The 24,341-nt window shown below is 39.2% G+C and overlaps 1 protein-coding gene across 3 annotated transcripts in view; it reads left to right on the top strand.

Moving 5' to 3' along the window:
• The window catches only part of LOC122863639 (MAM domain-containing glycosylphosphatidylinositol anchor protein 2-like), a 178,410-nt gene that overhangs the window by 131,235 nt on the left and 22,834 nt on the right, over positions 1 to 24,341 (top strand). For all 3 annotated transcript variants that reach the window (XM_044170307.1, XM_044170309.1, XM_044170308.1), the window contains exons 11-14: positions 4,493 to 4,641; positions 11,320 to 11,497; positions 20,142 to 20,162; positions 22,476 to 22,631. In XM_044170307.1, the coding sequence (XP_044026242.1) occupies positions 4,493 to 4,641; positions 11,320 to 11,497; positions 20,142 to 20,162; positions 22,476 to 22,631 (504 nt within the window). The remainder of the gene's footprint in view (positions 1 to 4,492; positions 4,642 to 11,319; positions 11,498 to 20,141; positions 20,163 to 22,475; positions 22,632 to 24,341) is intronic.

Genomic DNA, 24,341 nt, shown 5'->3' with positions numbered 1-24,341 from the left:
AATATTGTATTTTAAATAGTTTTATTCATGTAAAGGCCAAGTAATCTGCAGTAGGGTACCCAAAGCATCATTAACCTGATTTATTTCTAAAATGCAGTACAAAATGCCCTCAGTGTTGATTTTGACTTATTATCGTGGACGATTATGAGAACTGATCGAACCAGACAGAGGCCGAAAGAAACCGCTTTTTAATTCTGCAAAGGCACCTTGTTGCTTCTGATATGTTTAAATTTGAAAGATTATATCAGAAGTGCATGTGTTTACAGCTTAACTGGGGTACAATACAATCAAATAAATTATTTTTACATTTATTTTACATTTTACGTTATGGATTATGTTTTCTCCTTAAGTGTTCTGCAGTGTTTGCCCCATATTGTTTTGCTTGTTGAGGTATAGATTTCATTTCAAGACAATGCATATGTTTCACATTAGTTACAGCTGATGTTGCATGATTATACATCTGACTGAACACTAGCACTGATTCTCGTCTTTTAACTTCATATGAATCATTCTTAAAGTATAAGGCTGGCTTTATTCTATATTTGTCTTACTGTCAACAAATCCCATGGAAAAAAACAAAACCAACAATGTGTTTGTCCGTATCTCAATACTTTTAATGACTTCTCTCCCCAGTCTGTGGCTCTCAGCCTTGTTCATTTCTATTGAAGACATGGATCACTATACTTTTATTTCTTTTAAAGTCTAAGTCATTTTCTAAAACAGCTGGACACTAATTGTTTGCAAATGTTACTCAAACAGGAGTAAATGCTGCATTTGTTGGGAAATATATTCAGCTGTGGATTAATACACTGCTGGTGTGTTAGTGAGTATTTATGGCAGCAGGGTGGTGTATGTGGGATCGTCTCAAAACAAACTACTAAGAAACAGTGTCTCATGATGTGCTTTTAATAGTTTTTGGACAACAATGGAGGTCTAATGACAGAGGAACAAGCTGCTGGCTACACAGCCAAAGCCCAACAGTAGGATCATTGTTGGTTTTGGGCTTTTCATTTGAAAAAATAATGAATATCACCAGCATTAAGTCCTGGTCACACCAGAAAGTGGCTCAACGACCTCACTGAGTTAGCAAGCTAAGCCATAAGTAGCTTGCTCGGTTAGCTAGTTAGTTAGCTCGGTCACTACCAGCGCAATGAGTTCACACAATTTATTCAAAAGACACATCAGTACCATCGATTCCTGTCTCACAACTCTCTGCAAACCGTACCTTTTTTGTAGAGCAGTTTATACTCCGATAGAGGAGGTTCAATAAAAGTGGATGCTGCAGCACAGCTAATAAGCCACGATAAGATATGTTTTCTCCATGATGTACTCTCCAGCTCTCAGTTCCCTCAAATATCAGCACTGTCGAGACGGTTTGCTATTGGTCAAAGGTACGAATTACTTCTCCCCCACGAGCAAATCCACTAATTGCAGTGATTCCAGTCGTTTGAATTGATTTCCCTTCAAAATGTCACCGCTTTAAATGCTGTTTTGAGAAGTCCCTCTCCTTGTTTCTTATCATTTGAATAATGTCTCAAGAAAACATCACAGATCCAGAGGCACTAGCCTACTGTATTACTGTAAGCAGGGAATTGAAACCAGACATATAACCCTTTGAACTTATGACCTTCACAAACTCCCAAGTCACAGTATATTTCCTCCACTGAGTGTCATACAAATCAAAGGAAACAAAATGGTTCAAAGATCTGTTCACACCAAGGAGCCCAAAGGGAGACACCCAGGAGACCTCTAAAACTGTTTAGGAAAATAATGGCATCATAATTCATCAATGGCATAAACTAACTTGACAGGTTTATCCCATTGCCTGACATACACCAACTCCTTGCTGCATCTCCACATGGGTACATCAAATCCCAGTGCTGCTTTTGTTTGAGCTAACAATGGCTGCTCTGCTGTCTTTTCTATGGCTATTAAAAAGCATCTGCCTTGGGTATTGTCATCCTTCAATAAACAAGCCTAAATAGCAGAGGGACCGAGGGTGAATTACTATTCTTTGCCTGGAAGGTCATCCTGTAAGCTTGTTTCTAGATCTTGATTAAAATACAATGTTCTGCCAGCTCTTACTTCAGCTGTCAGAAATAAGCTTGCAGACTGTGGCTGGAAAGCTAAAAACTTGAAAGATGTATTCAGTTCTTGCCACGATCGCTGGAGAAAAATAAATCCTCACAGATTCCAACAAAGCAAACCGTGTTATTGAAAGAAAAGGTTTGAGAGGATCTCTGTGGTAGTCCGGATCCAGCTGTATGAATTTTATTTTTACAGAGGAGGCAATTCTGAGTATACAGACATCTAGCACTCAGGTAGGATCTGCCATTGCATGGGATGGACACTTAAGGATGTAGTTACATTCTTGAGACATATTAAAATCTGGTACAGCTTTGAATTAATGTACTCTATGTCACGTAACAAAATATTAAACTTTAATGATCCTTTAAGTTTCATCTTATGTTACGTGACATATCCTTAAAGATCCTTCATAGCAGCAACAAGGAATATCATATAGAGTGGATAAAAATGGAACAAACAGAACATAGTGAAGATGAAAGACACTGTACATCTTTTCCATGCTAATTCAGCTCTCTTTTTGGCTTTAAAGCAGTCTCACTATGTCAACAAATGAAACATTTACAAGTTTACATTTACACTTGAGTATAAAAGCATGCCTGCCTGGTGTGCAGAATACACCACTGCAGCAGGGCAGAGCTTGTCTGTAATGCATACAGATGCAAGCAAAGAACTGAGATCAAATAATAATAACAATTGTAACCTAGCGACTTTCAAAAATTACAGTTAGAATTCTCATCTATTTCACTAAATAATAATATAGCCCTAATTGCACTGACCTTTCAAAATAAAAACAAGCACTTTATGCCTATTTGTTTACCAACTGCATTCATACTGACTTACTGTAAAATCATGTAAATGCTTTAAGATCAGCACTTTTTTCCAAATCTGCCATATAATCCATTCTACCAATGTGTTAGTGTCAATGTGTTCGTTAAGAAAAAACATACATGAAGAAGTGTTATAGGTACTGTGAGACATTGGCACTACTGCCATGGGGCTGTAAGTCTTCACAGAAGCAAAATCTTGTGTTTATTTGATTATTATTTTTAAAATTCGAGTCACTGGCTTAGTGTGTTTTGCATCTTTCCATCATGCATTGATTATCCGAATGTGTTCAAGTGTTAATTACATTAACATTACAGGTACAATTGCTGTGATTTAAGCATTTCTGAAATGTCTGATGTGAATGTCATTCACTCACAATGCATAATAAGAGGTTATTGCTTATAATATGCTTCTTTACTATACATGTTTTCACCCAATGATAAAGCGATGCCCCACAGATTTTACATGTCAAGATCAGGATACTCATCATGGCGAGTACTACTCAATCTATAAAAGCTGTTATAATATCTTCTATGCAGGAACGGTTCCAGGGTCAGTGTAGATCCAGAGCTTGCCCCTGAAATCTTTGAATGAGTCTGAGGTCAAGCTTTGATTAATAAATATCGCAATATACTGTAAATAAGTGCTATATAAAAAATTATTATACTTCAAACACACAGTAATCTGTCAAAAAACAGCTTTTGCCTCCTTTATGTGAATGAACAAATTGGAACACTGCTATAATTAAAACAATATATGAGTAATTAATTCAAGCCTGCAGTGGTGTACCTTATGGAACAATAAATTCAGTTAGAAAAATCTGCATAATTTAAAAAAGCCACCAAGGCACACATTAGAAAAAGTAAAATTAGTATCTGCCAAATTTTGTGGCAAACATCACAAAATTCTCCATCCAGCTTTAGACACAAATCCAGCCACTCTGTGTTAGAAATAAGGGTTAATAAATTAACGCTTATTATCAGCTGACACTGAATGAACAAACTGGTTAACGTCATGTACACGTTAAGGCACAAATGTGGGGCTCTGTCACCTGGTTGTTTGAGATCCAGAGGACAGAGGGAGTCCGGTGGTCTGCAGGTTGGGCTCAGACTGAGCAGGTCTGTTCTCCGTTCCGTCAGCGTTTCGCTCCGACCAGCCCATTGGTTCCTACGCAGCTGTGATCCAGGTTTAGTACAAAAAAATGGCCCGTGTGATGAACAGTAGATTCAGGGCTTTGCTGAAAACAATCAGGTCTTAAGCTATGTATGCCCATCCGTGCGTTGCCTATATTTCTATGAATCTGAAGGGAATTTTGGAAAGTTAGAAAAAATAACCCTGATAATGTCATCAGGGGTAGGAGTCTGTGTTTTTGGAGCTTGACTTTAGACTGTACTAGAGACTTAAAGTCAGGATATCTCTGCCTTTGCTGCTTCAAATTTGACCTTTTTTTAAGTGCAATACTAAATTACTGGAATAGTCCTTTAACACAGTCCTGGGAATTTTCTAGGTAGGCATGAGTTGTTGGGTTTTTTTTTCATTTTAAATGAGCATTATCATTATCACTCTGCTTTCTCTCCAGGCAAGGCCTACCCTCCAGAGTTCTACTATGATACCTACAGCCCTCTGTGGCAGAACAGGCCCAGAGTCTACGGTTTCAAGCTCCAGTGGACCCAGATGAACCCCAATGCTGTGGACCGCATTGTCGCCTATAGACTTGGCATCAGACAGGTAGGATGACTATGTCTCCTCCTGCATGCTGATTTATTCTCTTTCTCTCTGTTTAACCCTTGGGTGCATCACTCAATGTTTTTTGCACTGAAAAGTGTTATTCAGTCCCACAGAACTCTATTCTACAGGTGACAGGCTGGCAGCATTGATGGATGGCATGGTTACATTTTCTCTCTTTGGCAATCAATGTGTACCTTCCTATCTCTCTCTCTCGCTCGCTCTCTCTCTCTCTCTCTCTCTCTCTCTCTCTCTCTCTCTCTCTCTCTCTCCATGGCAGTTTAGAGCACATTTGGTCTAGATAGATTTTTTTTACAGCAGCAGGTGTGGCCCCACCTTCAGTTTACATAAAGTTTGAAATAGTGAACTAGCTCCATTAACACCACAGATTTTCAGATTAACAGCAATTAGCGGTGCTGAGCCGCCATTCAGGAGCCTTTTTTTTTAAAGAGCATATATCAGAAGACTGTAGCACATGCTGAAATGCTAAATCCATCTCAGTTCTGCTCAGAATTAGCAAGCATACCCTGACAGTTGTGTTTGCAATGAATAATATAATTTCACATTTGTTTCACACTACACCCTCAAGGAATTGAAGCTTGAAAGCACCTTCTAAACCAGTTGTGTTTGTGTAGCAATGATTTTTCTGTCAACGATCTCAGTTGGTCTGTTTGGTAATAAATGGTGTTTTGCTCGCAGAGCCCATGTTTGCGCTTGCCAGGCATTTGTCTGAAAACTTGCCAGGAATATACATTTGCTTTTCCTGTTTCCAGCTGGTCCAGTTTTTGAACTGATTATAATGTCTGCATGCTGTGATAGAAAGGACCCACAGTAATTCAGAAATCACATTAACATTTCAACCTTTTCTGCATTTGTTTATTAAAACGAGAACATCACTACACCAGTCCATTTTAGCAGACAATCAGTGTTTGGGCAAATTAATTTCTTTCCACCTTCTTGCCTTGATGTCTCAAGAGGGTACATTTTGTGACCATTATTTCCTTCCTGCGAGGCATAAAAACCAATCTTCCATTGTCTCAGATGAAAGCGATTCTTTGCTGTAGGGAAAATTCTGACTTTTTCACTGGCTTTACTATACAGTATACCCTCTGTGATTGATTGAGTCTCAGCTTTGAGTATTGATTTAGACTGATAATGAGAGTTTTTTAAATGTCTTTTGGTGAGGAAGAGTTGGAACTGGAAAGAGGCAAAAAAGTCAAGGCAGTGAGCAAGAGTAAATGAGAGAGAAGAATAGAGAAATGAGTAGGAGGAGAGGCTCCCTTTGTAAATAAATAAATGCAGAGATACCCCTAGACTGACTGTGAAGGAGTGATGCAGTAAAGAAAGCTTCGGCACGTGGACTACACCACTTCGATCTAGTTATAGATCCAGCAGCCGCTCCCCTGCCGTTCCCTGAGAATTATTGCTACTTTTGAATTAATACATTGAGCTGGTAGACCTTATGCCTCTGTTATGGATTGCTCTGTGTTATCGTCCAGTGCCCTCGTGAGAGACAGTCTGGCTGAAGGGGAAATGGGAATGAAGCTCTAGCTGAAAGGCATGCACAGACGAGAATCACAAAACACAAATCACCGCACCTGTCAAGGATGCAGTGGAAAGGTGTGACATCTGCCCTTGTTTTGATACTGTAGCTGGCTACTTCAAAACCTTCTCTGCTGTCCAGAAGCTTGATTGCCCATCTCCAACCCCTGTAATATAACTTTTTCAACCTACATCTTGCTTCTTCCATCTCTTCCTTCTTCTCATCTTACTCCTCCCCCTCTTTCATCTTTTTCAATTGATCTGTCAAGTCAGGGTGTGCAAGCAGATCAATAGGAACCATACTAATTGCATGCGGGCAATCTACAGTAGATCAGTGCTGATCTGACATTACGCCATCACTTTGATTATTCCTGTGTTTCTTTTTGCTCCTGCTATTGCTTTGATCAATCCTGCTGTTTTTTAAAGTTGCCATAAAACTCCCATGAACTGCTGCCGCAATCAAATGAAATTAAATCAATATGGCACTCTGACTCTGTGGGGAAAATGTGGAGAATGAAAGGTAATGGGATGTAAACAGAAACCTTAATTGAGCACAGACGCTGGGATTCAGTGAACATTAATGAGAATAAAAACAAAGGTGCAAAATCCATAAGCCAATAAGTATGTGAATGATTCAAAACGTCTGAAAAGTTAAATGTTTTTCTCATTCAACATCTCAAGTTTGATTTGATTTGCACATTTAAGCACAATTCCTTTTTGATATGGAAAAAACTATTTACTTCCACTTGTTGTTGTTGAGGCAGCGTTTGCCAAGACTAGCATTTAAGTCCTCCCATCTGCCTGGAACTTTGGGGCACATACACACACACACACCAGTCCCATATTAGACAGTCTTTTCCCAATTCAGAGTTTTTAACTCTGACACAGTTCTCCGAAAACTAATATACAGCTCTTTTTTACAATTTTTTTTTTTATGCTCACGGCATTACCCTAAACATAAGCAAAGAAAGCAATGTGGTGTGGGAATTTGGGAACAATAATGAGGTAAGATACAAACCCCAAGACATTTTCATTCTCAAAGTAAATTGACAGGGTGCTCCCATTACAATCTGGCATCTTCTTTTATGAGACCTATACAGTACTTTCTATTACACAAAAGTAATTAGAACATTTTATTAATTTTATAAAGTAATAATGCTCAAATAAATTATATGTGAAGTGCAAACGTACAACCACAGAGTGCTTGTTTGGGCCACTGACAAATATTTGATCAACATTCCATATAGGTCTCATATTCAGACATCTGCGGTTTTATATAATATAAACTGATAACAAATTTGTCGCAGACGCTTCAAAGAATTGAGCATTTATAGAAAATGGTTATCCAGTTAGATTTGGTGGACAAGAGTCTGCTCCCCCTTACTAACACATACATGAACATAAATCTCATTAAAATTAACAATGCAAAAAATATAGCACATAAGGAGGACATTTGGATGGTGGGGGGAGCGTATCAGCAGACTGACAGTGACACTGTACACCTGCATGAATATGATTGGACATTACCATTCAGTTGATGAATAAGTCAATGATTGTGAAACATGAATGATGCAGCTGATTCCAATCAGCTAATGCAAGCACAACTTTAGTTCTCTGCCTGAACTAACACTATGCTTCATAAATTCGACTTAACTGGATTTTATGATGTCAAATGGATTCAAATGTAGAAAGCATGAGCATATACAACAAAAATACAGCAAATACACAGCATTACAAACACAAGAAAATGTCATGTATTTTGTGGCTGATTTTCAGAGGAGATCAGGAATGTTGTGATGGTATGACTCCCTCCACTGTGCCTATCTACCTCTCCTTGGCAAAAAAGAAAGGTGTGAATTTGCATAGACAGCTTTGCTATTTATTTTTATTTTTTGTCCTTAACGATACCACTCCAAAATACATTAATTAGGACAGGTGCATTAAATGTTATAGACACTGCTGTCCATGTGCAAAACAGTTTGTGAGCACAGATTGATAGATCAGTATTAGTTGTTTTAATGCACACATATGTATTAGCACCACTGCTAACATATAATAGGTGATGTAGTTTCTCATGTGTATAAATAACTTCTGAATCGTGCAACTGCCTGTCACTGCAGACCCTTCTCTTTGGCATATGGAAACCCCTCACCACCAATCTACAGACATTCATGTCATTTTAAATGCATCTCTGTGTCTGTTTGGAAACAGAAGATGTACTTTTTTGTCACCATTTGCATAGAAAGGTTGTTTTCACTCTTACTGCAAATATCAAATGTGCTTAAAATGATACGTCCTCTTTTTAGAGTGTTCAAACACACACACATACGTACAGACCAACACTGTGTAATTTATGGCAATTAGCTGCCATGCCTTATGTACTTTAGAGGATAGCTAAAATTTTCAAAGGATAGACAAGTGCTCCATCTGCAATTACTCTATTTACCTGCAAACTAATGGTGATGAAAACTTGAACCCCATAATTGTGGATCATCCAGGCTCCAAGTAATTACTTAATTGGTATTGTTCTTACACACACACAGACTGACTCTGCTTCACTGCTATCATACCTTCACTCGCTCTATCTCTGTCTCTCTCTGCTAGTAACACACTTCCTCTTTTCCACTGACTGAGAAGGACATGTAAAGTCACTAATTGTGATGCAGAAGCTGTAACTTGTCTTTGAGCTTTGTGCAGCTCTTCTCCTTAAACTGATTCTCAAGGATAAAATGTACCCTACTTCTCTTCTCATTGCCCCCAGCAAATGCAGCAACAAGGCCTCGTTTTGTTTCTTTCAATTTTGGAGGGGCTTTATTGTATCACAAGACATGAAAAGCATGAGCTAATTTTGTGTGATACCTGAGCTTAGTCATCTAAAGACAGGTTTGCTCGTGTCCTTTGCGTTGTGCAAAGACAAGATATAAAATTCCTGTCAGTTCAAGGTCCCTGTATAAAAGGATAGCAAAACATTGTAGAGCATGATTAAAGAAAAACTTTAGAAGAATGAGGCATTTGTGTACAGAGCACAAAGGTATTGTACTTACTGTACTCCCAAAATGCCTGTATTGCGAGTACAGTAATCCATATCTTTAATGGGAAAATTAATCAGGGTTTTTCTCTCGGCAAATATAAGAATATCTCTGCTGCTTGCTTATAGCAGTCTTTGAATTCAGAAGCTGGGAGCTGCTTTGAAAGTAAATGTGGATAATGAGCAGCTAGCTGTCAACAGCTTACAGAGAAAAAAACGTTTTTATTGTGTAGCATTTAATGTTGGCGGATCATACAAATGCCTATAGACAAGGTTAATTGGCAGATGAGATGGAACATCCTACACTGATGCCGAAGGGAATACATATTTGCTGTGGTCTATGTTCCCAAGAGCAAACTCTTCAGAAGAATGTCATTACTGTACATGCTCTCCTTTTGTGGTGATACTAGATACAAAATCTGTAGTGCCTTGCATTGTATGTATTTTAGTTTAGTTTATTTGCGATGGATGACATTCAATTACATACAACTACTAAAATGGCAAGGATGCAATGGAAATTTAAGAAATCTCGACAGATGTAATTGTTATGATCCAATGTTAAAAGAATGTAAATTGACTTGGTACCTGTTTGCAACAATCAGTGTTATCCATGTTTCCATTGATACTTGGTTTTTCCATGAATGATGTACTATTAATGTGCTGCAGTTGATAATTAAGACCAAGACTTATTCCCATTAAGGTCCTTGATGTAAAGATAGCAAAGATGCAGGAGTTCAGGTGACTAGGTGACATTCTACATCCTAGGTTGATGGCCACTTGGCGAATGTATGTCCAACATTCACTCTCCTTTTAGCTCTGTTTTTGGTCTCCACCAACGCCTGAGTGAAATGTCTGGCTCTTTAGCTGCAAAATGATCCACTATGTTCACCAGCTAGTCGTTACTGTGTCTGTCTGCCATTTGGTGCTGGGCAGGTAGCACACAGTTGGTTTTCAGAGCTTTTGTGCCTGCTAAAGCCAAAAAAGCCTGAACCAAAACAGTAGAGTAGCACGCCTTAAAACCAAAACAATGAGCTGAAAGTCACTATAAAGCTTTGTAGAGCTGAGGGGAACTGCAGATTACAATGAGCGACCCCTTTCACATACAAGTAGTCAGGTGATTCAGTGTTGATATATAAATATTGATTATAGCCAGTTTAAAATTGTGGTGGTTACTTATTCGTTTAATGTGTGAAGGTAATTGTTCCAATTCCTGCCAACACAGAACCTAAAGGAGCAGATACCCACGTTGGTATTAAACAACAAGCTCTAGTCTAGTGGGCATGAGTTCCCCCAACTCTACAAAGGCATTCTTTGAGATGCTCAGGGGCTCTGTTGTTGTAAATATTATGTACCTCACTGACTTGTAGTTGTACAGCTTTATCCTTCAAGGGTGAGGACCCGAGTTGGAAGTGCTGTTTGCCAATATGTGCCCTTGGGTCCAAACCCAAAACAACCCTCACTAACTTGGGAGACTTGGGGGTACTCTGAGAGATCTGTAGTTAACTTGAGGTGTTTTTCCCAGACCTTCAAACCATGAACGTAGTGACTAATGAAAGCAACTCAAAACAAGAGAATTACCCAACAGTCTTAGATTTCCTTTAGGGTTTGGCAGAGAAAAATCTGACCATCTAGGACAATACTGGTCAAACTTAGCTTGCTTAGCTAGGATTTAATCCAAAGTGACAACTTAGTGTCTACAAGTTATTTTTATCTTACTGAATTCCTCACTTAGATTGTCTTTAATGTGTTCTCATTCTATGCAAAACCAATAAGCCATTCACATATAACAATAAAAACAGTAGGAGGCCCAAAACACTTCCCCGTGAGACTCCAGATATTATAGGTTGACTATCAGGTTATAGGATAACCATGATCCTCAACTCTCTGGACCTATGGGTAAAATATGAATTAAAATATTTTTATTGTGATGGATACAAACCCATTGCTGACAGCTTTTTAACTGTGTTTTTAACTTTGACTGTGGTTCACGTTCCATATTCTTTTTGTAGGTCAATTATGTATAAAATGTCTGTGTGTTTGTGAATCAGAACTTTTATTCTTTTCAGTATTTTCAGTAATCTGAACCTCTTGTGGTTCCTCCTCCCATCCAGATGGGGTTGCAGCGCTGGTGGGAGCAGGAGATCCCTGTGGACGGAACAATCAACAAAGGAGAGCTCATGACACACAACCTGACTGAGCTCATAAAGCCTGAATCCTACGAGGTGCGCCTCACCCCCATCACAAGGTTTGGAGAGGGCGACTCCACCATCCGAATTGTCACTTACAGCGGTGAGTGCTGTATACTAATTCTAGGGATGTCTTTTTGGAGGATAGTGATCAGTCTACTCATCCTGCAGTATTTTAATGTTTTCATGTTAGAGAGGAAAAACAGGGAAGGGGAGAGACAGGAGAGCCGGATTCACTTTAGTCTTCTGCTTACACATGTGGTTGCACAGGTGGAAGAATTACAGCTACAGCTGGTAATGTTATCCTTCAGCTAACTCAGGAATACTCTTAAATTAACTCCAGCTCGAGCTTGTGCTGCTGCATCATGACACATGTTCATCAACACTGATGGATATCAAAAGTTCACTGTGGTATCACCAATCATTCTAATGATCACGATGATGACATGTGATATGTATGAGGAAGGACCAGTAAAAAGTGAACTCATTAAAATAATTTGATTTGCATCTAACACATTCAGTCAGCTTGCTTTGCTTCGTTGCCAGTTTGAGTGAATGCTGATCAACTGACTAATCATCTCTTCCTCGTGACCTTTATTGCTTGAGTCAGGTCTATCCGGGACTGGGGCAAAGGCTGACTTGTTGTTTCTGTGCATGAGAGATCATCATGACATCAAAGCATCAGATGACTCAGACATGTAGTTTGTGGTCAAAAGACCAAACAGAGCTGGTCAAAGATGAGTCATGTTTTGCTTTACTCAGTTTCCCCCAAAACAATGTATTTTTGTGTGTGATTTCTTCTCTTCTTTTTGCCAGAAGATGTGAATTGTCTCCTGGTATGTTCTTCATATAACAAATAGCTTTTTTTGATTTTATATTGCAAATATTTTGAAAAGTCCTTGGCCTTGCCAAGCTCTACATGACCCCTCTAACATAATAAAACCTCATTGTGCCTTACCCCAGAAGCAGAGAGGACAATAACATGTTTACTGCTGTCATATTTTTTAATTTGGTTGATGTAGGTTTTGAATCAGGACTGTAGTAATACAATAGCAGCCAGAAGGACATCATGAAGATGTTTACTGTATGGCATGCCAGCCTGGTCAGGCCAGTGAGAATACATCAAAACACACTGTATTTCTCTAGATAGCAGCTTGCAAATGGAGGTACATTCTTTAGCCTGTGGGCTGACATAGTGGCTGAAACTAAAAAGCTACATTAGTATCCACAGTAGGCCCAGCACTTCCATTGAACAGATGCACAGGTACTTGAGATGTACATTTTCAGAAACAAACTGGCTGACTGTTTTATGTCGTTCACTGACTGCCGAGGTCTTCCTGAGTGGTGCTGCTGCAGTTGTGAATTATTCAGTTTCACTGCAGCTCATCATGGCTGGTGAAAAGAGAATTTGAGAAGAGAGCGAGATAAACTATCTCTGCTGTTATTTTTGTAGTATTTTGTGATATTGCTGCTAAACCTTGAATTGAATTCAGCTGAATTGAATCAAATTGAATCCAATTAAAGTGAAGTAAAGAGAATTGAGGCTAATTAAGACAGAGAGAGGCACAGACGAAGAGATTGAGACAGCCAAGTTGGGACTGAGGGGGGAAAAAAAGATACAGATGAACAAAGAAAAGAAAAGGAAAGAAGAGAGCCAATGCTGATGTGCGAATCGACTGCCCAACAAGAGACTGGACTAATTATCACTCTAGGGCTGCTCTGTTCTCCCACACACAGCATAGCGTCACTGTAGCAGCCTAATATAGGTCTGAGCAGAATCCACTCTGCTCAGAGAATGTGTCCCGTAAGACGGCCTGACTGACATGTGAAATACAGTCCATGATCATCTCCATTATCACTTCCCTTTCACTCTCACTGGGGAACAGGGACCTGTTGGGCGTCTGTATACAAGTTGTAGCACAATGATTTGATATTATGGTTTTACAAGTTTATGGTGAACTGAAATGAATGGGAGTGATTTTTTAATGATGTTATATGCTGTTATAATTATTCAGTATGTTTACATTTGTATGGAATGCCATTTTTCTTGGAAGAAAGAGAAAGCCTGTTATTCTTGTACTTGGACCTGAGACACTTATCTTGTTTAGATTTTTTACTGAGCCACCTATATTTAGCACTTTCATTACTAACAGGCAAACTTCAGTTTGCGTCAGAGACACGTCAAAGAACTGACCATTTATAGCAAATGGTTATACAGTTAGGTTTGGCGGAAAGTGCTCTTCTGTTTGAGGGAGCTCTGAAACAATCTGAGCAGCAAGGAGGATTCTGCTGGGAGAGCTAACCCACCTTCAATAAACACACATACATGAACATTATATCTTTGTTAAATCCACAACACCAAAAGCTTAGCACAGGAGGTTGAGGTGGTTGAGGGAGCTGCAGCAGTAAACAATGTTAGAATGAGTGCAGAGTACTGAGCAGACTAATAGTCATTAGTGTCATGTTATAATGACTGTGCTGTACACCTGAATGGATATGATTGGACCTTACTAGTCAGCAGGTGGGGGTCAGACAGTGATTGTGAAGCATGACTAAAGCAGTTGATGCCAGTCAGCTAATGCAGGCCCAACTTAAGTGTGCTGTGTGAATTAATGCAAAGCTCAATTTCTTTACATACTACATCTCAGCAGGTTTTGAGTATGAAGTGTGTTTGGAAAAAAACAGTACACTCGAAACGGTTATTATGCAACACAGATTTGTGAGTGTGCTGTCGATGTACACTACTCTACCACAATGCAATGCACAAAGCAAATGAAGGAGCTACTCACAGCTGCAAAAAAATAAAAATAAATTTGGATGATGGTAACAGTTTTGTGAACACCCCAGAAAACAAAAACAACCAAACTTTTTTTTTTAAATATTATGCTGTCTATTGGTGAAGTTTAATTGGCAGTGACATTTGATTAATGTGCATGATCGGTGCATGCATTGTATAATTTCTTATTAGTATAAAACCTTTAAGTATGTTTTTTTTTTGTATACTGACAGCTAAAACAGTGTACTAGTATTTAGTATACACTGTTTACACTTAGCATGTAGTATGGAATTGGGACACACTGCTTGTGTAGATAGCAACCTGGACAAGGTGTTCCACAGCATCCCAATTTCTTTTGGAGTAACCCAGCTGGCATTTTTAAGATTTTAAGGGCTTGTCTGAGGTTTTGTATGACATTTCCATACTCAAATATGCAAAAACAAAACTAGCACATTTGCAAACTGGTACTCAAGCATGTACAAGATTTTATTGTATAGTTTGCCTTACAACTGGGACATATGTTTAATTTTTTAATATGCTAAAAAATGCACAACCCACTTGCACACCAATATAGACTTTTGCAATTTAATATTTATATTACATATACAGTATTTCTAAATAATTCATAAATCTTTGATTTTTTTTATCCTTTATGTTTCTTATTCTACTATCTGCACTACTACATTCTAATCATCATTCTTTATTGCACACTTACCTTTACATCTCAGCCTCATATTCTATGAGCATGTGAAGCAAAACATTTGAATCTTGAATCAAAAACATAAACAGAAAACTCCAAAAAGGCGACAAACTACTGTGCATTTCAACTGGGTCATCAGTGGTTAGCACTGTTGCTTCACAGCAAGAAGGTTGTGGATTCACCTTTAGCCCTGGTTCTTACAGTGTGGAGTTTAAATTAATTCCAAATAACCTTCGGGTGTGAATGTGAGTGTTTTTGTCTCTGTGTATTTGCCCAACTATATGTGGTTGTATGTTTGTATGAATGCTTCCTGCCTTTCACTACAGCATGTAGTCTCTTGCTCCCCATGACCTTTAAAATGAATGTTTGTGTACGGAAATAAACAACAAGCCAAACAAATATGACTATTAGCATGTTTGGTAGCTGTTAGGATAAACATTGCTGTCCTACTGTGAAGTTTTAACATAAGGCCTCTACAATCTAAGTACAGTAAGAGTATGAGTTTGCTCATCATTGCCCAATAGGCAAAGCAATCATTCTGATGCACATAATGCCGATGGTAGCAGCTTTTCTGTGAGTTGGCAAGAAAACACAAAAGCGGTTATAGTGTCCCCAGCTGTAAGATGAAGGATGGTTGTGTCACCAATTCCAAAGACACTCTTTTAAATTTTGCTGCAGTGACAAACTCAGCATCTGTTTGGTGTTCCTCATAACACTTCTCTCTCTCTCTGGTTTCCTCCAAGATGAAGGATTTAATGTTTAAGCCTCCTGTCAACCTTCACACTGGCACAGTAAAACACTGCTGCTATTTCTTAATTTTCCATTTTTATGCAGCTCGTAGTGACATAAACAGTAAGATGCCTGTCCTAAAGTCAAAACCCACTAAATCTTACATTAAATACAGTCTTCAGATTTCTGTCACCTACTATAGCTGTATAGGTGTGTTAGGGGTGTTATTATTTGGCCAGTGGAGGTTCAGTGTAATCCCACTGGGCTTTTGTTCAGTCATGACCTCAACTGTCTGTTTACCTGAGAACTCAGTGAAACACAGTTCTTCAAAGTATTATATATATATATATATATATATTCTTTTTAGCTTTTTTTTTTAAATAGACTTATTCACTTTGTTGTGGAGAGTTAGATGAGAAGATCGATACGACTCTCATGTCTGTTAAATATTAGGCTACAGCTAACTGCCAGTTAGCTTAGCTTAGCACAAAGGCGGAAACAGCAAGCCTGGGAGCAGTAACTTCCTGGAGCTTCTGGTTGCCTGGCAACTGCTCAGAGCTAAGAAACAGCTTCATAGTTAATGGGTACATTACAGTGTACAGTAAAGTAAAATTTTGGGAATAATTGCTTTCTTAGCATTACAAGAAAGCAATTATTCCCAAATATTTACTTTTCAACAAGTAGTTTGAAACATTATATCTGTAGTCAAACTTTAGCCAAAATGTGTCCTTTTCTGTCATTTCCATCCATTCTGCAACCTGCAAACAATTTGCTTATGTTAGGTTGCACCAACGTAGTTTGTTTGGTTGGTTGTTTAGATCTTACACCAGCTGTAGCTGGTGCACTCTCATCACATGGTTTCTGGCTCTCCTTACACTCAACCGGATGCTTCCGCTTGAGATATTGAAATAAGTTTGTTGCATTGGCCCTTTTACTGTAACCATCATCTTACATATTACCATGGTTGGTTGTAGATCTGACCTTCAACAGCCAAACTACTTCCACATCATCAAAGTCGCTCCATTTTTTGGCAGCAGAGTAGGCAGCAATGTTACATTTGCTTTCAGCCATGCTTGTTTGCAGCTGTATTTGGTCAAGACATTAACATCTTGCAATACCATTAATAGGATGATATGACACTTTGATTAAATAAAAGATTATACTGATATTATCATAAGTGATATAATATGGTACACATCTCATGGTTTCTATTAGTTATACGTTTGCATTAGCAGTGTCTTCATTTTGCATATATTACCCAGGGCACTTTGCTGTTTTTTTGCCACACTTTTTTTTTATCTCAATCCTCTATTTACTATTTTAACCACAGCAAAGCTCATCCATATGAAAGTCCATTAAGGAATCACTTACTTGCATCAATGTGTCATATGCACACTGATGCAAGAGAAGGATAACACAGGAAATTATTGTACATGGGTTGGCTGTGTTTGGGTGTGTCCAACAGTTTACATCCTCTGTTAGGGAGCAACAATTTGATTGAGGGACACAATAGCGTGATGTTGCTAGTGTTATTTTTGAGACATAAGGGAAAGATTGCTGAATTACATTTGCCAAAGCTATTATTATTCCAACTGATGGTTGGAGCTGTGAAGCCGTCACAGAGCTTTCACAGATCGTGATGATAAATATGATGGATGGGAATCTTGGAGAGTGTGGATTATAAGAGATCTGTAGCTAGGCTGCTGTTGTCTGTGAGGACACTTGGCTGCAGTTATGGAATTGTCTGCTGTTTTTATAATACGGCCGCAGGCCAGTGGGCAGGGAATCCTGCCAAGATGAAGTCAGTGTTTGTATCCTCAACAGCCTCTACGGACTGCTGTCCTTTGGCGGTCAATGAGCTCACTTTGTGTTTCAATCAAAATTAGGCAATTTGGATGGAAGGCACTCATGCATCAAGCAGCAGTTTGTTTTGTCCTCTCAGTTGGAAAAGTAGAAACCAGGAATCAGACATGCACCTAATACGTGGGTTAAGGACATAACCTGTCATAACAGAAGCTTTCAAAGAGCTGCATTGAAAACTCACATCACTTTACTTAATGATCACTGGGACTGTTTATCTTGAGAACTATCAAAATGACATTTCATCCTCGAACATTATTTGAGGATTTTTTGGCTGGAGGGGAAAGCAGAGTGCTGCAGCATTAAAACATAAGTAAGAGATATTTTTTAAAGCCTCTGCAGCTTGCTTGAGGGCTCGTCACACCTGCTTTAACAACATTTTGAGGAGAGTGTTTGACGTCCACTCATCTTTTCAGGATCTACAAAAGTATTCAAATACAAGGCTGTAACAGTTCTGAAAAGAATGCTTTATTTTAAATGGTTGGAGTCAACAATACATCTCAATCTCAATTTATTCCTTGTTTATATCCAATACAGTCATCTAAATTGGAAGTTGAATTATCGGTTAGTGTGTGTGTGTGTGTGTGTGTGTGTGTGTGTGTTTTAGAGAGAGAGTGTGCATGCACAGCAGTAGTAAAGCAGCCTCTGGGCCTGCTCTGTGCTCAGCTTGATTTCCTCAGTGGGGGTAGAGACATTGCTTGAGCAGACACATTCATCTGGACTAAGGCACAGTGAATCAGCCTGGGGAGGCTGCAGGTAAAAAAAAAAAAAATGACAACAAAACATATTTTCATAACCACTTGGAAGAAAGAAAGAGGGAGGAGGGGTGCCAGGAAGGATTGGGGAGGGGGTGAGGAGAGTTGTAGGAAATGGGAGGTTGAGAGGGAAAGAGCCCTGAGAGGGGGGCTGAAAGAATAGAGTTTTGTCAGAAAACTCAGCATCCGTTTCACAGGCCTGAGGCTGTAAGTTGTCGTTTAAAACATTTTCTCTGCAACAGCTCGGATGATTTCCTCCTTCTCTGCAGAGTCTTTCATTGCAGCAGTGCCACTCTGGGCAGTCCAGTGTAGATTCAGTAGGAAGCATCGAGTGTTGGGATGCAGGTATTTCAACAATCAGCAACATAAAAGATTATTAAAGCGTTTATGCGATGAGAGCGTACAGCTCGTGCCCCCCTCATGACAAGGCTTCAGCTGCAGCGTTGCAGTTCACTGAATGTTTTATATGATTCAATTGGAAATGCAATGGTTTGTACTCTGTGTGTGTGTGTTTGTGTGTGTGTGTTTGTGCTTTTTTCTCTTTTCTCCCCACTGCAAGTGAACAAGTGGACATACATTTCCATGAACAATCCAGCAATAAACAGCAATCACTACTTGAGTTTCTGCTTTTAAAAAGACCAATTCCACAGCCCCACAGTACTTCCCCCACTCTTCAGTACATGTTTTCCTTTGTAGGAATGATTTGTTATTACTCACTTTAATTGGTTGGATTAAAATCAATTCCCCCCATGAACAGCAAGGTTTCATAAATCACACAGCGACGTAGTTTTGTGGTAAAGCCGATGTATCGCATCTATTCAGCCGGTCAGCAATCGATCATGAAAATGCCCATGAATCTTCTTGACAGGTTAAATGGTATTTACTCTGCAAAAAGTGAAGTGCCGACTAACTGGCTCGTTGCAACTCTGTGTGATACCCTTGACCTTTCTGTGTTTGCTGCGGCGATAGCCTCTTAAATTATCAATGAGGGAAGCATTGAACCACAGTTAGGTGGACAGAATGCAAAAGAAGCCTAGCATGTATTTCAATGGACTCAAGTCATCAGTGTTTAATCTCAAAGTTTCCATATGATGGGGTTGAAAACGCAGAAAGAATCAAGGATGTTACAGGAAAGTGATTAGCAGACACACTTGTGATTATTACTCATTTTTATGATTTATTGGATTCTAAATGGAAGTATAAAATAGGCTTAGTGCTCTAAATGGAAGTCACCTTGAACAAGAACATCAGCAATGCTGGTAAATGGCAATAATGATAAGCAGTTGCGCTACAAGCTTATTAATGTGGTCAGGCTAGTCTTCCTAATCCCTCTGTCTTTTACACTTGATAATAGGCAGAGAACGACTGCTGTCACCTTTTCCACTTTAAATCCCAGACATCTCTCTTTCTGTCTACTCAATAATCATCGCATTGAGTGTGCCAGTGGATTGCTTCCTGTTTAGTTGTGTTTACTTTTTGTTTGTGCACTGTGAAAGCAACAGAGCTTGACGAAGATAGAGCATACACACTCTAATATGCTTCCAGTGTTTTAATATCACAGGACAATATTTCCAGCCTTCCCATGGGCCTCTTTCATTTTGTTTTATGACAGTAGAACACTGAGCAAAGTGTGCAAGCTCTTAAGTTTTATACATGTAGACTTTTATTAGCTCTGTGCCTAAACAGTGGATGACAGCAGGGCGAAAGGTTAATAGCAACAGCTACTGTGTGCATGCTTGTGTTGTATTGTGTGTAACCTGTAGTAGAGCACACAAAAGATTATATCAGCCACGTTTCTTTAGTGCAACAGTTTGAGTACTTGTACAGCTGTGTGTGCGTCTGTGCACATTTTCTTTGTGTTTCACGTATTGACAGATGGCTCAGATATTCTGTACTAATGACTGTCCCTGGCATTTCTCTTTCACAGCTCCCATCAACCCTCACCTGAGTAAGTAATGTGCACCACCTCACTTAGCATGTCTCATCAGAGAGTGAACTCCTTCTGTCGTAACACAGTCTGTGAGAACAGTGGGGAGCCTTAAAGTAACTGCACATCCCGCAGAGATCTAACTCTCAACATGTCACACTGCACTGGAAGATCCTTCTAAGTCTTCTTAAGTAGTACTAAATGAAGTATGATAAATAACACTATCCTTTAGGATTTCTGTTCTGCTGTTTGACATGTTGAGAGCTTTAAATCTCTGCAGAACATTGTGCATTTTGGAAAACCAGATCTAATGCAAATACGGAGTGTATTTGCATTAGATCTGGTTTTATGTGTGTGTGTGCATGAGTACATTTGCACGCTCTGTGCTTTGTGAGCATTACTTATGCATGCATTTGTACCGTATGTGTTTATATTCTTTAATGTTTAGTCCCATTTATGACACATTCCACTGTTGAAACTTTACAAATTCACATTATTCATGCCTTGAGAATCCACACTTAATCATTGTTTGCTGTGCTGCAGTGTGCTATTGTGTATTGTGGTTTATTTATTTATATAGATATATATTTTGGTGGGTGTTCACATAAACATTGCCAACATAATAACAAACATCCTAATCACCAACATCATTATCCAAATCCCTAAAGGAAACTATCTTACCTGCATGCCTCCTCTTCCTCCCTCCTTCCTCTGCCTCTCCTCCAAATCCTCCTATCTCTCCCGGGTACAGAAGGTGAAAACATTTAGTTTAGCTCACAGTGGATGGGGGCGTTAGCGTCTAGCGCCAGGGGCTAGACCTTCATTTAAATCTGCATGACTATGAGGAGAAGAGTCAAGAGTGCCTGCAACCCAGCCCCTTCCTCCGCTCTCCCACTCCACCACTTCTTTCTCTCCTGCTCTCACTTTGCATCTCTTTCTCTCCCTCTCTCTGCCTCGCAGCATCACTGCCCTCTTGCTTCCCTCGGTCCATCCACCCACACTCTGCCTCAGTCTATGTTACCTCCATTACCTGAGTAAAAGCTGCAGATTCTGCTACTCTCAAGGTCACCACTCCAAACCACTCCCAGCTACGTTTTAATAAATCAATGAATATTTATCGGAACACATGCCTGCATCCTGAATCTAAATGTTCCTTTTTACTATCTCTTTGAGGACAATGCTGCTCGGCAGCACCATGTCCTCTGGTTAGGTGTTTTGCTTTGTTTGTTACATGGATTAAATAGAGGTTGTGACACTGCTGATCCTGTGGCTACCCCTTCATTAAACTGAGTGGGTTAGTTCTCCACATGAGTGATTTCCGACTATTCATTAGTATATTCGCTGATAGACATTCGCCTACATGTGACCCATCATAACCTTGTGCTAGAGTTACAATTACTTCTTTTTTTTTTTTTTTTTTTTGAAGGGTGACGAAACCATTCCCTTCATACCCTCTCTGCACACTCTGCTAGTTTAAAAATTGCAGTCAAAGGGGTGTGGAGAGCAACGGAGGAGAAGGGAGGGCAAGGGGGGGAGAAGAGAGAGGAGGGAGCATCCAATATCTCTACCTGCACACCCACTCCAGAAAAGATGGAGAGTGATAGAGAAGGAAGGAGGCGGTGTCAATTTTAGAAACTGATTACACAGAGTCCGACTAGTGAGACAATCCAAGGGCAATCAAATTTTTTTTTTTTATCAGTCATGAAAAAAGAGTTATTGAAAATGATTAGCAGTTTAATAGATTCACTTTTTATGCACACAATACTCCTTCTACAATGTCAAACAATCGCTAGAAAAACATTAATACCTTTAAAAAATTATTTAGTGTTTCCACCCTGTTTCACATGAGATTTTTATATTATTTACTAAGGCTGTGTGTGTGTGAGTGTATGTTTATTTAATGCTATCGACCATACTTCAGTAGTGGGCCGTTAAGGTATAGTAATAACCAGTTTTGATACACACACACACACACACACATGCCATTGGGTGTTTTCAGGGTGCAGCACTCTCTCTGCAGAGACTTCCTTTCTGAATTGAACTAATCTGCATGTCGTCGTCAGGGAAAAACCAAACACTCACTGACATCTGCACTACAGTCAGGAAGAGGTCACATCTTAAGTTAGGAATTCTGTTCACTGGATCGCATGGTGTAATTAGGACTTTGCTGATGTATCCCTCACACACACACACACACAGACACACTCCAGGAAATCTCATAAATACACAGTAGGTGTCACACTGCACATACTGTATCTTCTAGGCAGTGTATAACTTCTCGCTCCTTTATAATGATGTGAATGTAAGAGCTGGTTCTGCTCTGTCGCTCACCAGGAGAGTTCCACTGCAGCTTTGAGGAGGAGCCCATCTGCATGTTCACCCAGGACAAGAATGATGATTTTGATTGGACGCGGCACAGTGCTGCTACCCGCGATACCAAGTATACACCCAACACTGGACCCAGTGGTGACCGCAGTGGTTCCAAGCAGGGTAAGTAGTTCTGAAAGTCAAATATTGACCTAAGTCTTGACCATTCACTAAACCCCTCCCCAAATAGTGTCCAGTCATAGCTTAGCTGTAGTAAAAGCAATACTTGGTATCCAAAGAGTTTGGAGGATGGTGTCACAGAACAGAACAAGAGTATTTACAAGTGCAAGAAATGGATTAAACAGTGTGTTTATCTGATCTAATGTAAAAGTCAAATGTTGGCATTCTCAGCTAACTAGCTTACTACTTAAGGTAGTAACCTAACATCACTTCTAAAGCTTATCATTAGCTTACCGTACTACTGTACAATATTTTATAGGGTTACAGTTGACTTTCCACATAGTATTTTCACATTGTATGGAAGCGGGTTCTGGTTGCCACTGTATCAAGAGTTTAGGGTAACATTAGTGTCTCTTTATAAACCAGACCAGCACATACGGGTACTTTGTAAAACATCATGGCTGTATCCCTTTTTGGAGCATAGAAAGATCGAAGATCCTGTAGATGTCAATGCAGTTTGACTTGTATGTATTTTTTTTGTTTTAAAGACATGTCTAATAGTTATTTTGCTACCTTGCCTAAATCTGAGCGTTTGTGATACCTTAATAAATTAAGGTTGATCGGTCAGCCGTCATGCCCTTTCATTCTTCCCCCATCCAAGTGGATCACGCCCCAACACAGTGGCCAGATATTGCTTATTCGGACATCTATAAGTATTTGATTGAATCACCAGGTATCGTTTGGCGAAATGTTGTTTGTAAATAACCAACCTGTTAATAGCCATCTCTTTGAGCTAGGCTAGGCTGAGATTTAGTTGGAGACGACAGTCTGATGTTGCTATACTGTACTCCAGCAGCCTCCCACTCAAACTAGCTATCACTAACACTACATATAAAACCTGAGGGTTCAGACTGCAGAGACTGGGATCTGGATTCGTATGTTTATTTGTTTAACAACCTGCTACACAACAGCTTTTCGGCATTTTCCTTTTTCTCTTGTTAGCTATGTGAAAGCCCGATTCTTTCCCCCAAAAGGGGACGCAGCCTTGGCGCTTGATGACGCGATGCTGGGCTGGTCTATTGGATTTGAGAAAGTTTAAACTCCAGCAAACCCCAGCCAAACTTGTTATCCGAGATAGCATTAGATTTGCCAAACTCATCAGTTAGTATTCATCCTCAAAGCCTTTTCTCTTGTGAAATTGAAACACTGTTAAAAAATACGAAAAATAAAGCATAAATCCAACATCCTTATCTTTATCCAAATGTGTTTTTCTGTAGTAAGCATCCAGTCAGTAGAAGTTAGAAAGAAATAACCCAATCTATCAATTTGTTCTTGTTATATTGTACAACAATACAAAGTAGCTGCAAATGCTATAAATTCAAAAAAATTAAAAATATACAGAATACTAAGTAGCTACACTGTGGGGAGGTCTTTAAAAGATACTCTGACATGTTTTAAAACGTATAAAAACATAAAATAATAATAATGCTTTAAATAACATTTCTTGTCTGATTTGGGATTCCCACATTGTTCTTCCTCAGTCAAAAATCAAGAATCTATGAATATGCAAATGTATTGGACACAAGATGTCTCCCACTTCACTGAAAAGTCCATTCTCAGTGTACAGTATGTACACTTATACATATTTTCCTTTTATCTGTAGTGCTATTTATCCATCTAGATTGTTTTGGTATGAGTTGCAGAGTTTTGGAG

Source organism: Siniperca chuatsi, linkage group LG16, assembly GCF_020085105.1.
Source record: "Siniperca chuatsi isolate FFG_IHB_CAS linkage group LG16, ASM2008510v1, whole genome shotgun sequence".
Taxonomy (NCBI): domain Eukaryota; kingdom Metazoa; phylum Chordata; class Actinopteri; order Centrarchiformes; family Sinipercidae; genus Siniperca; species Siniperca chuatsi.
This window is presented reverse-complemented; position numbering and strand designations above follow the sequence as displayed.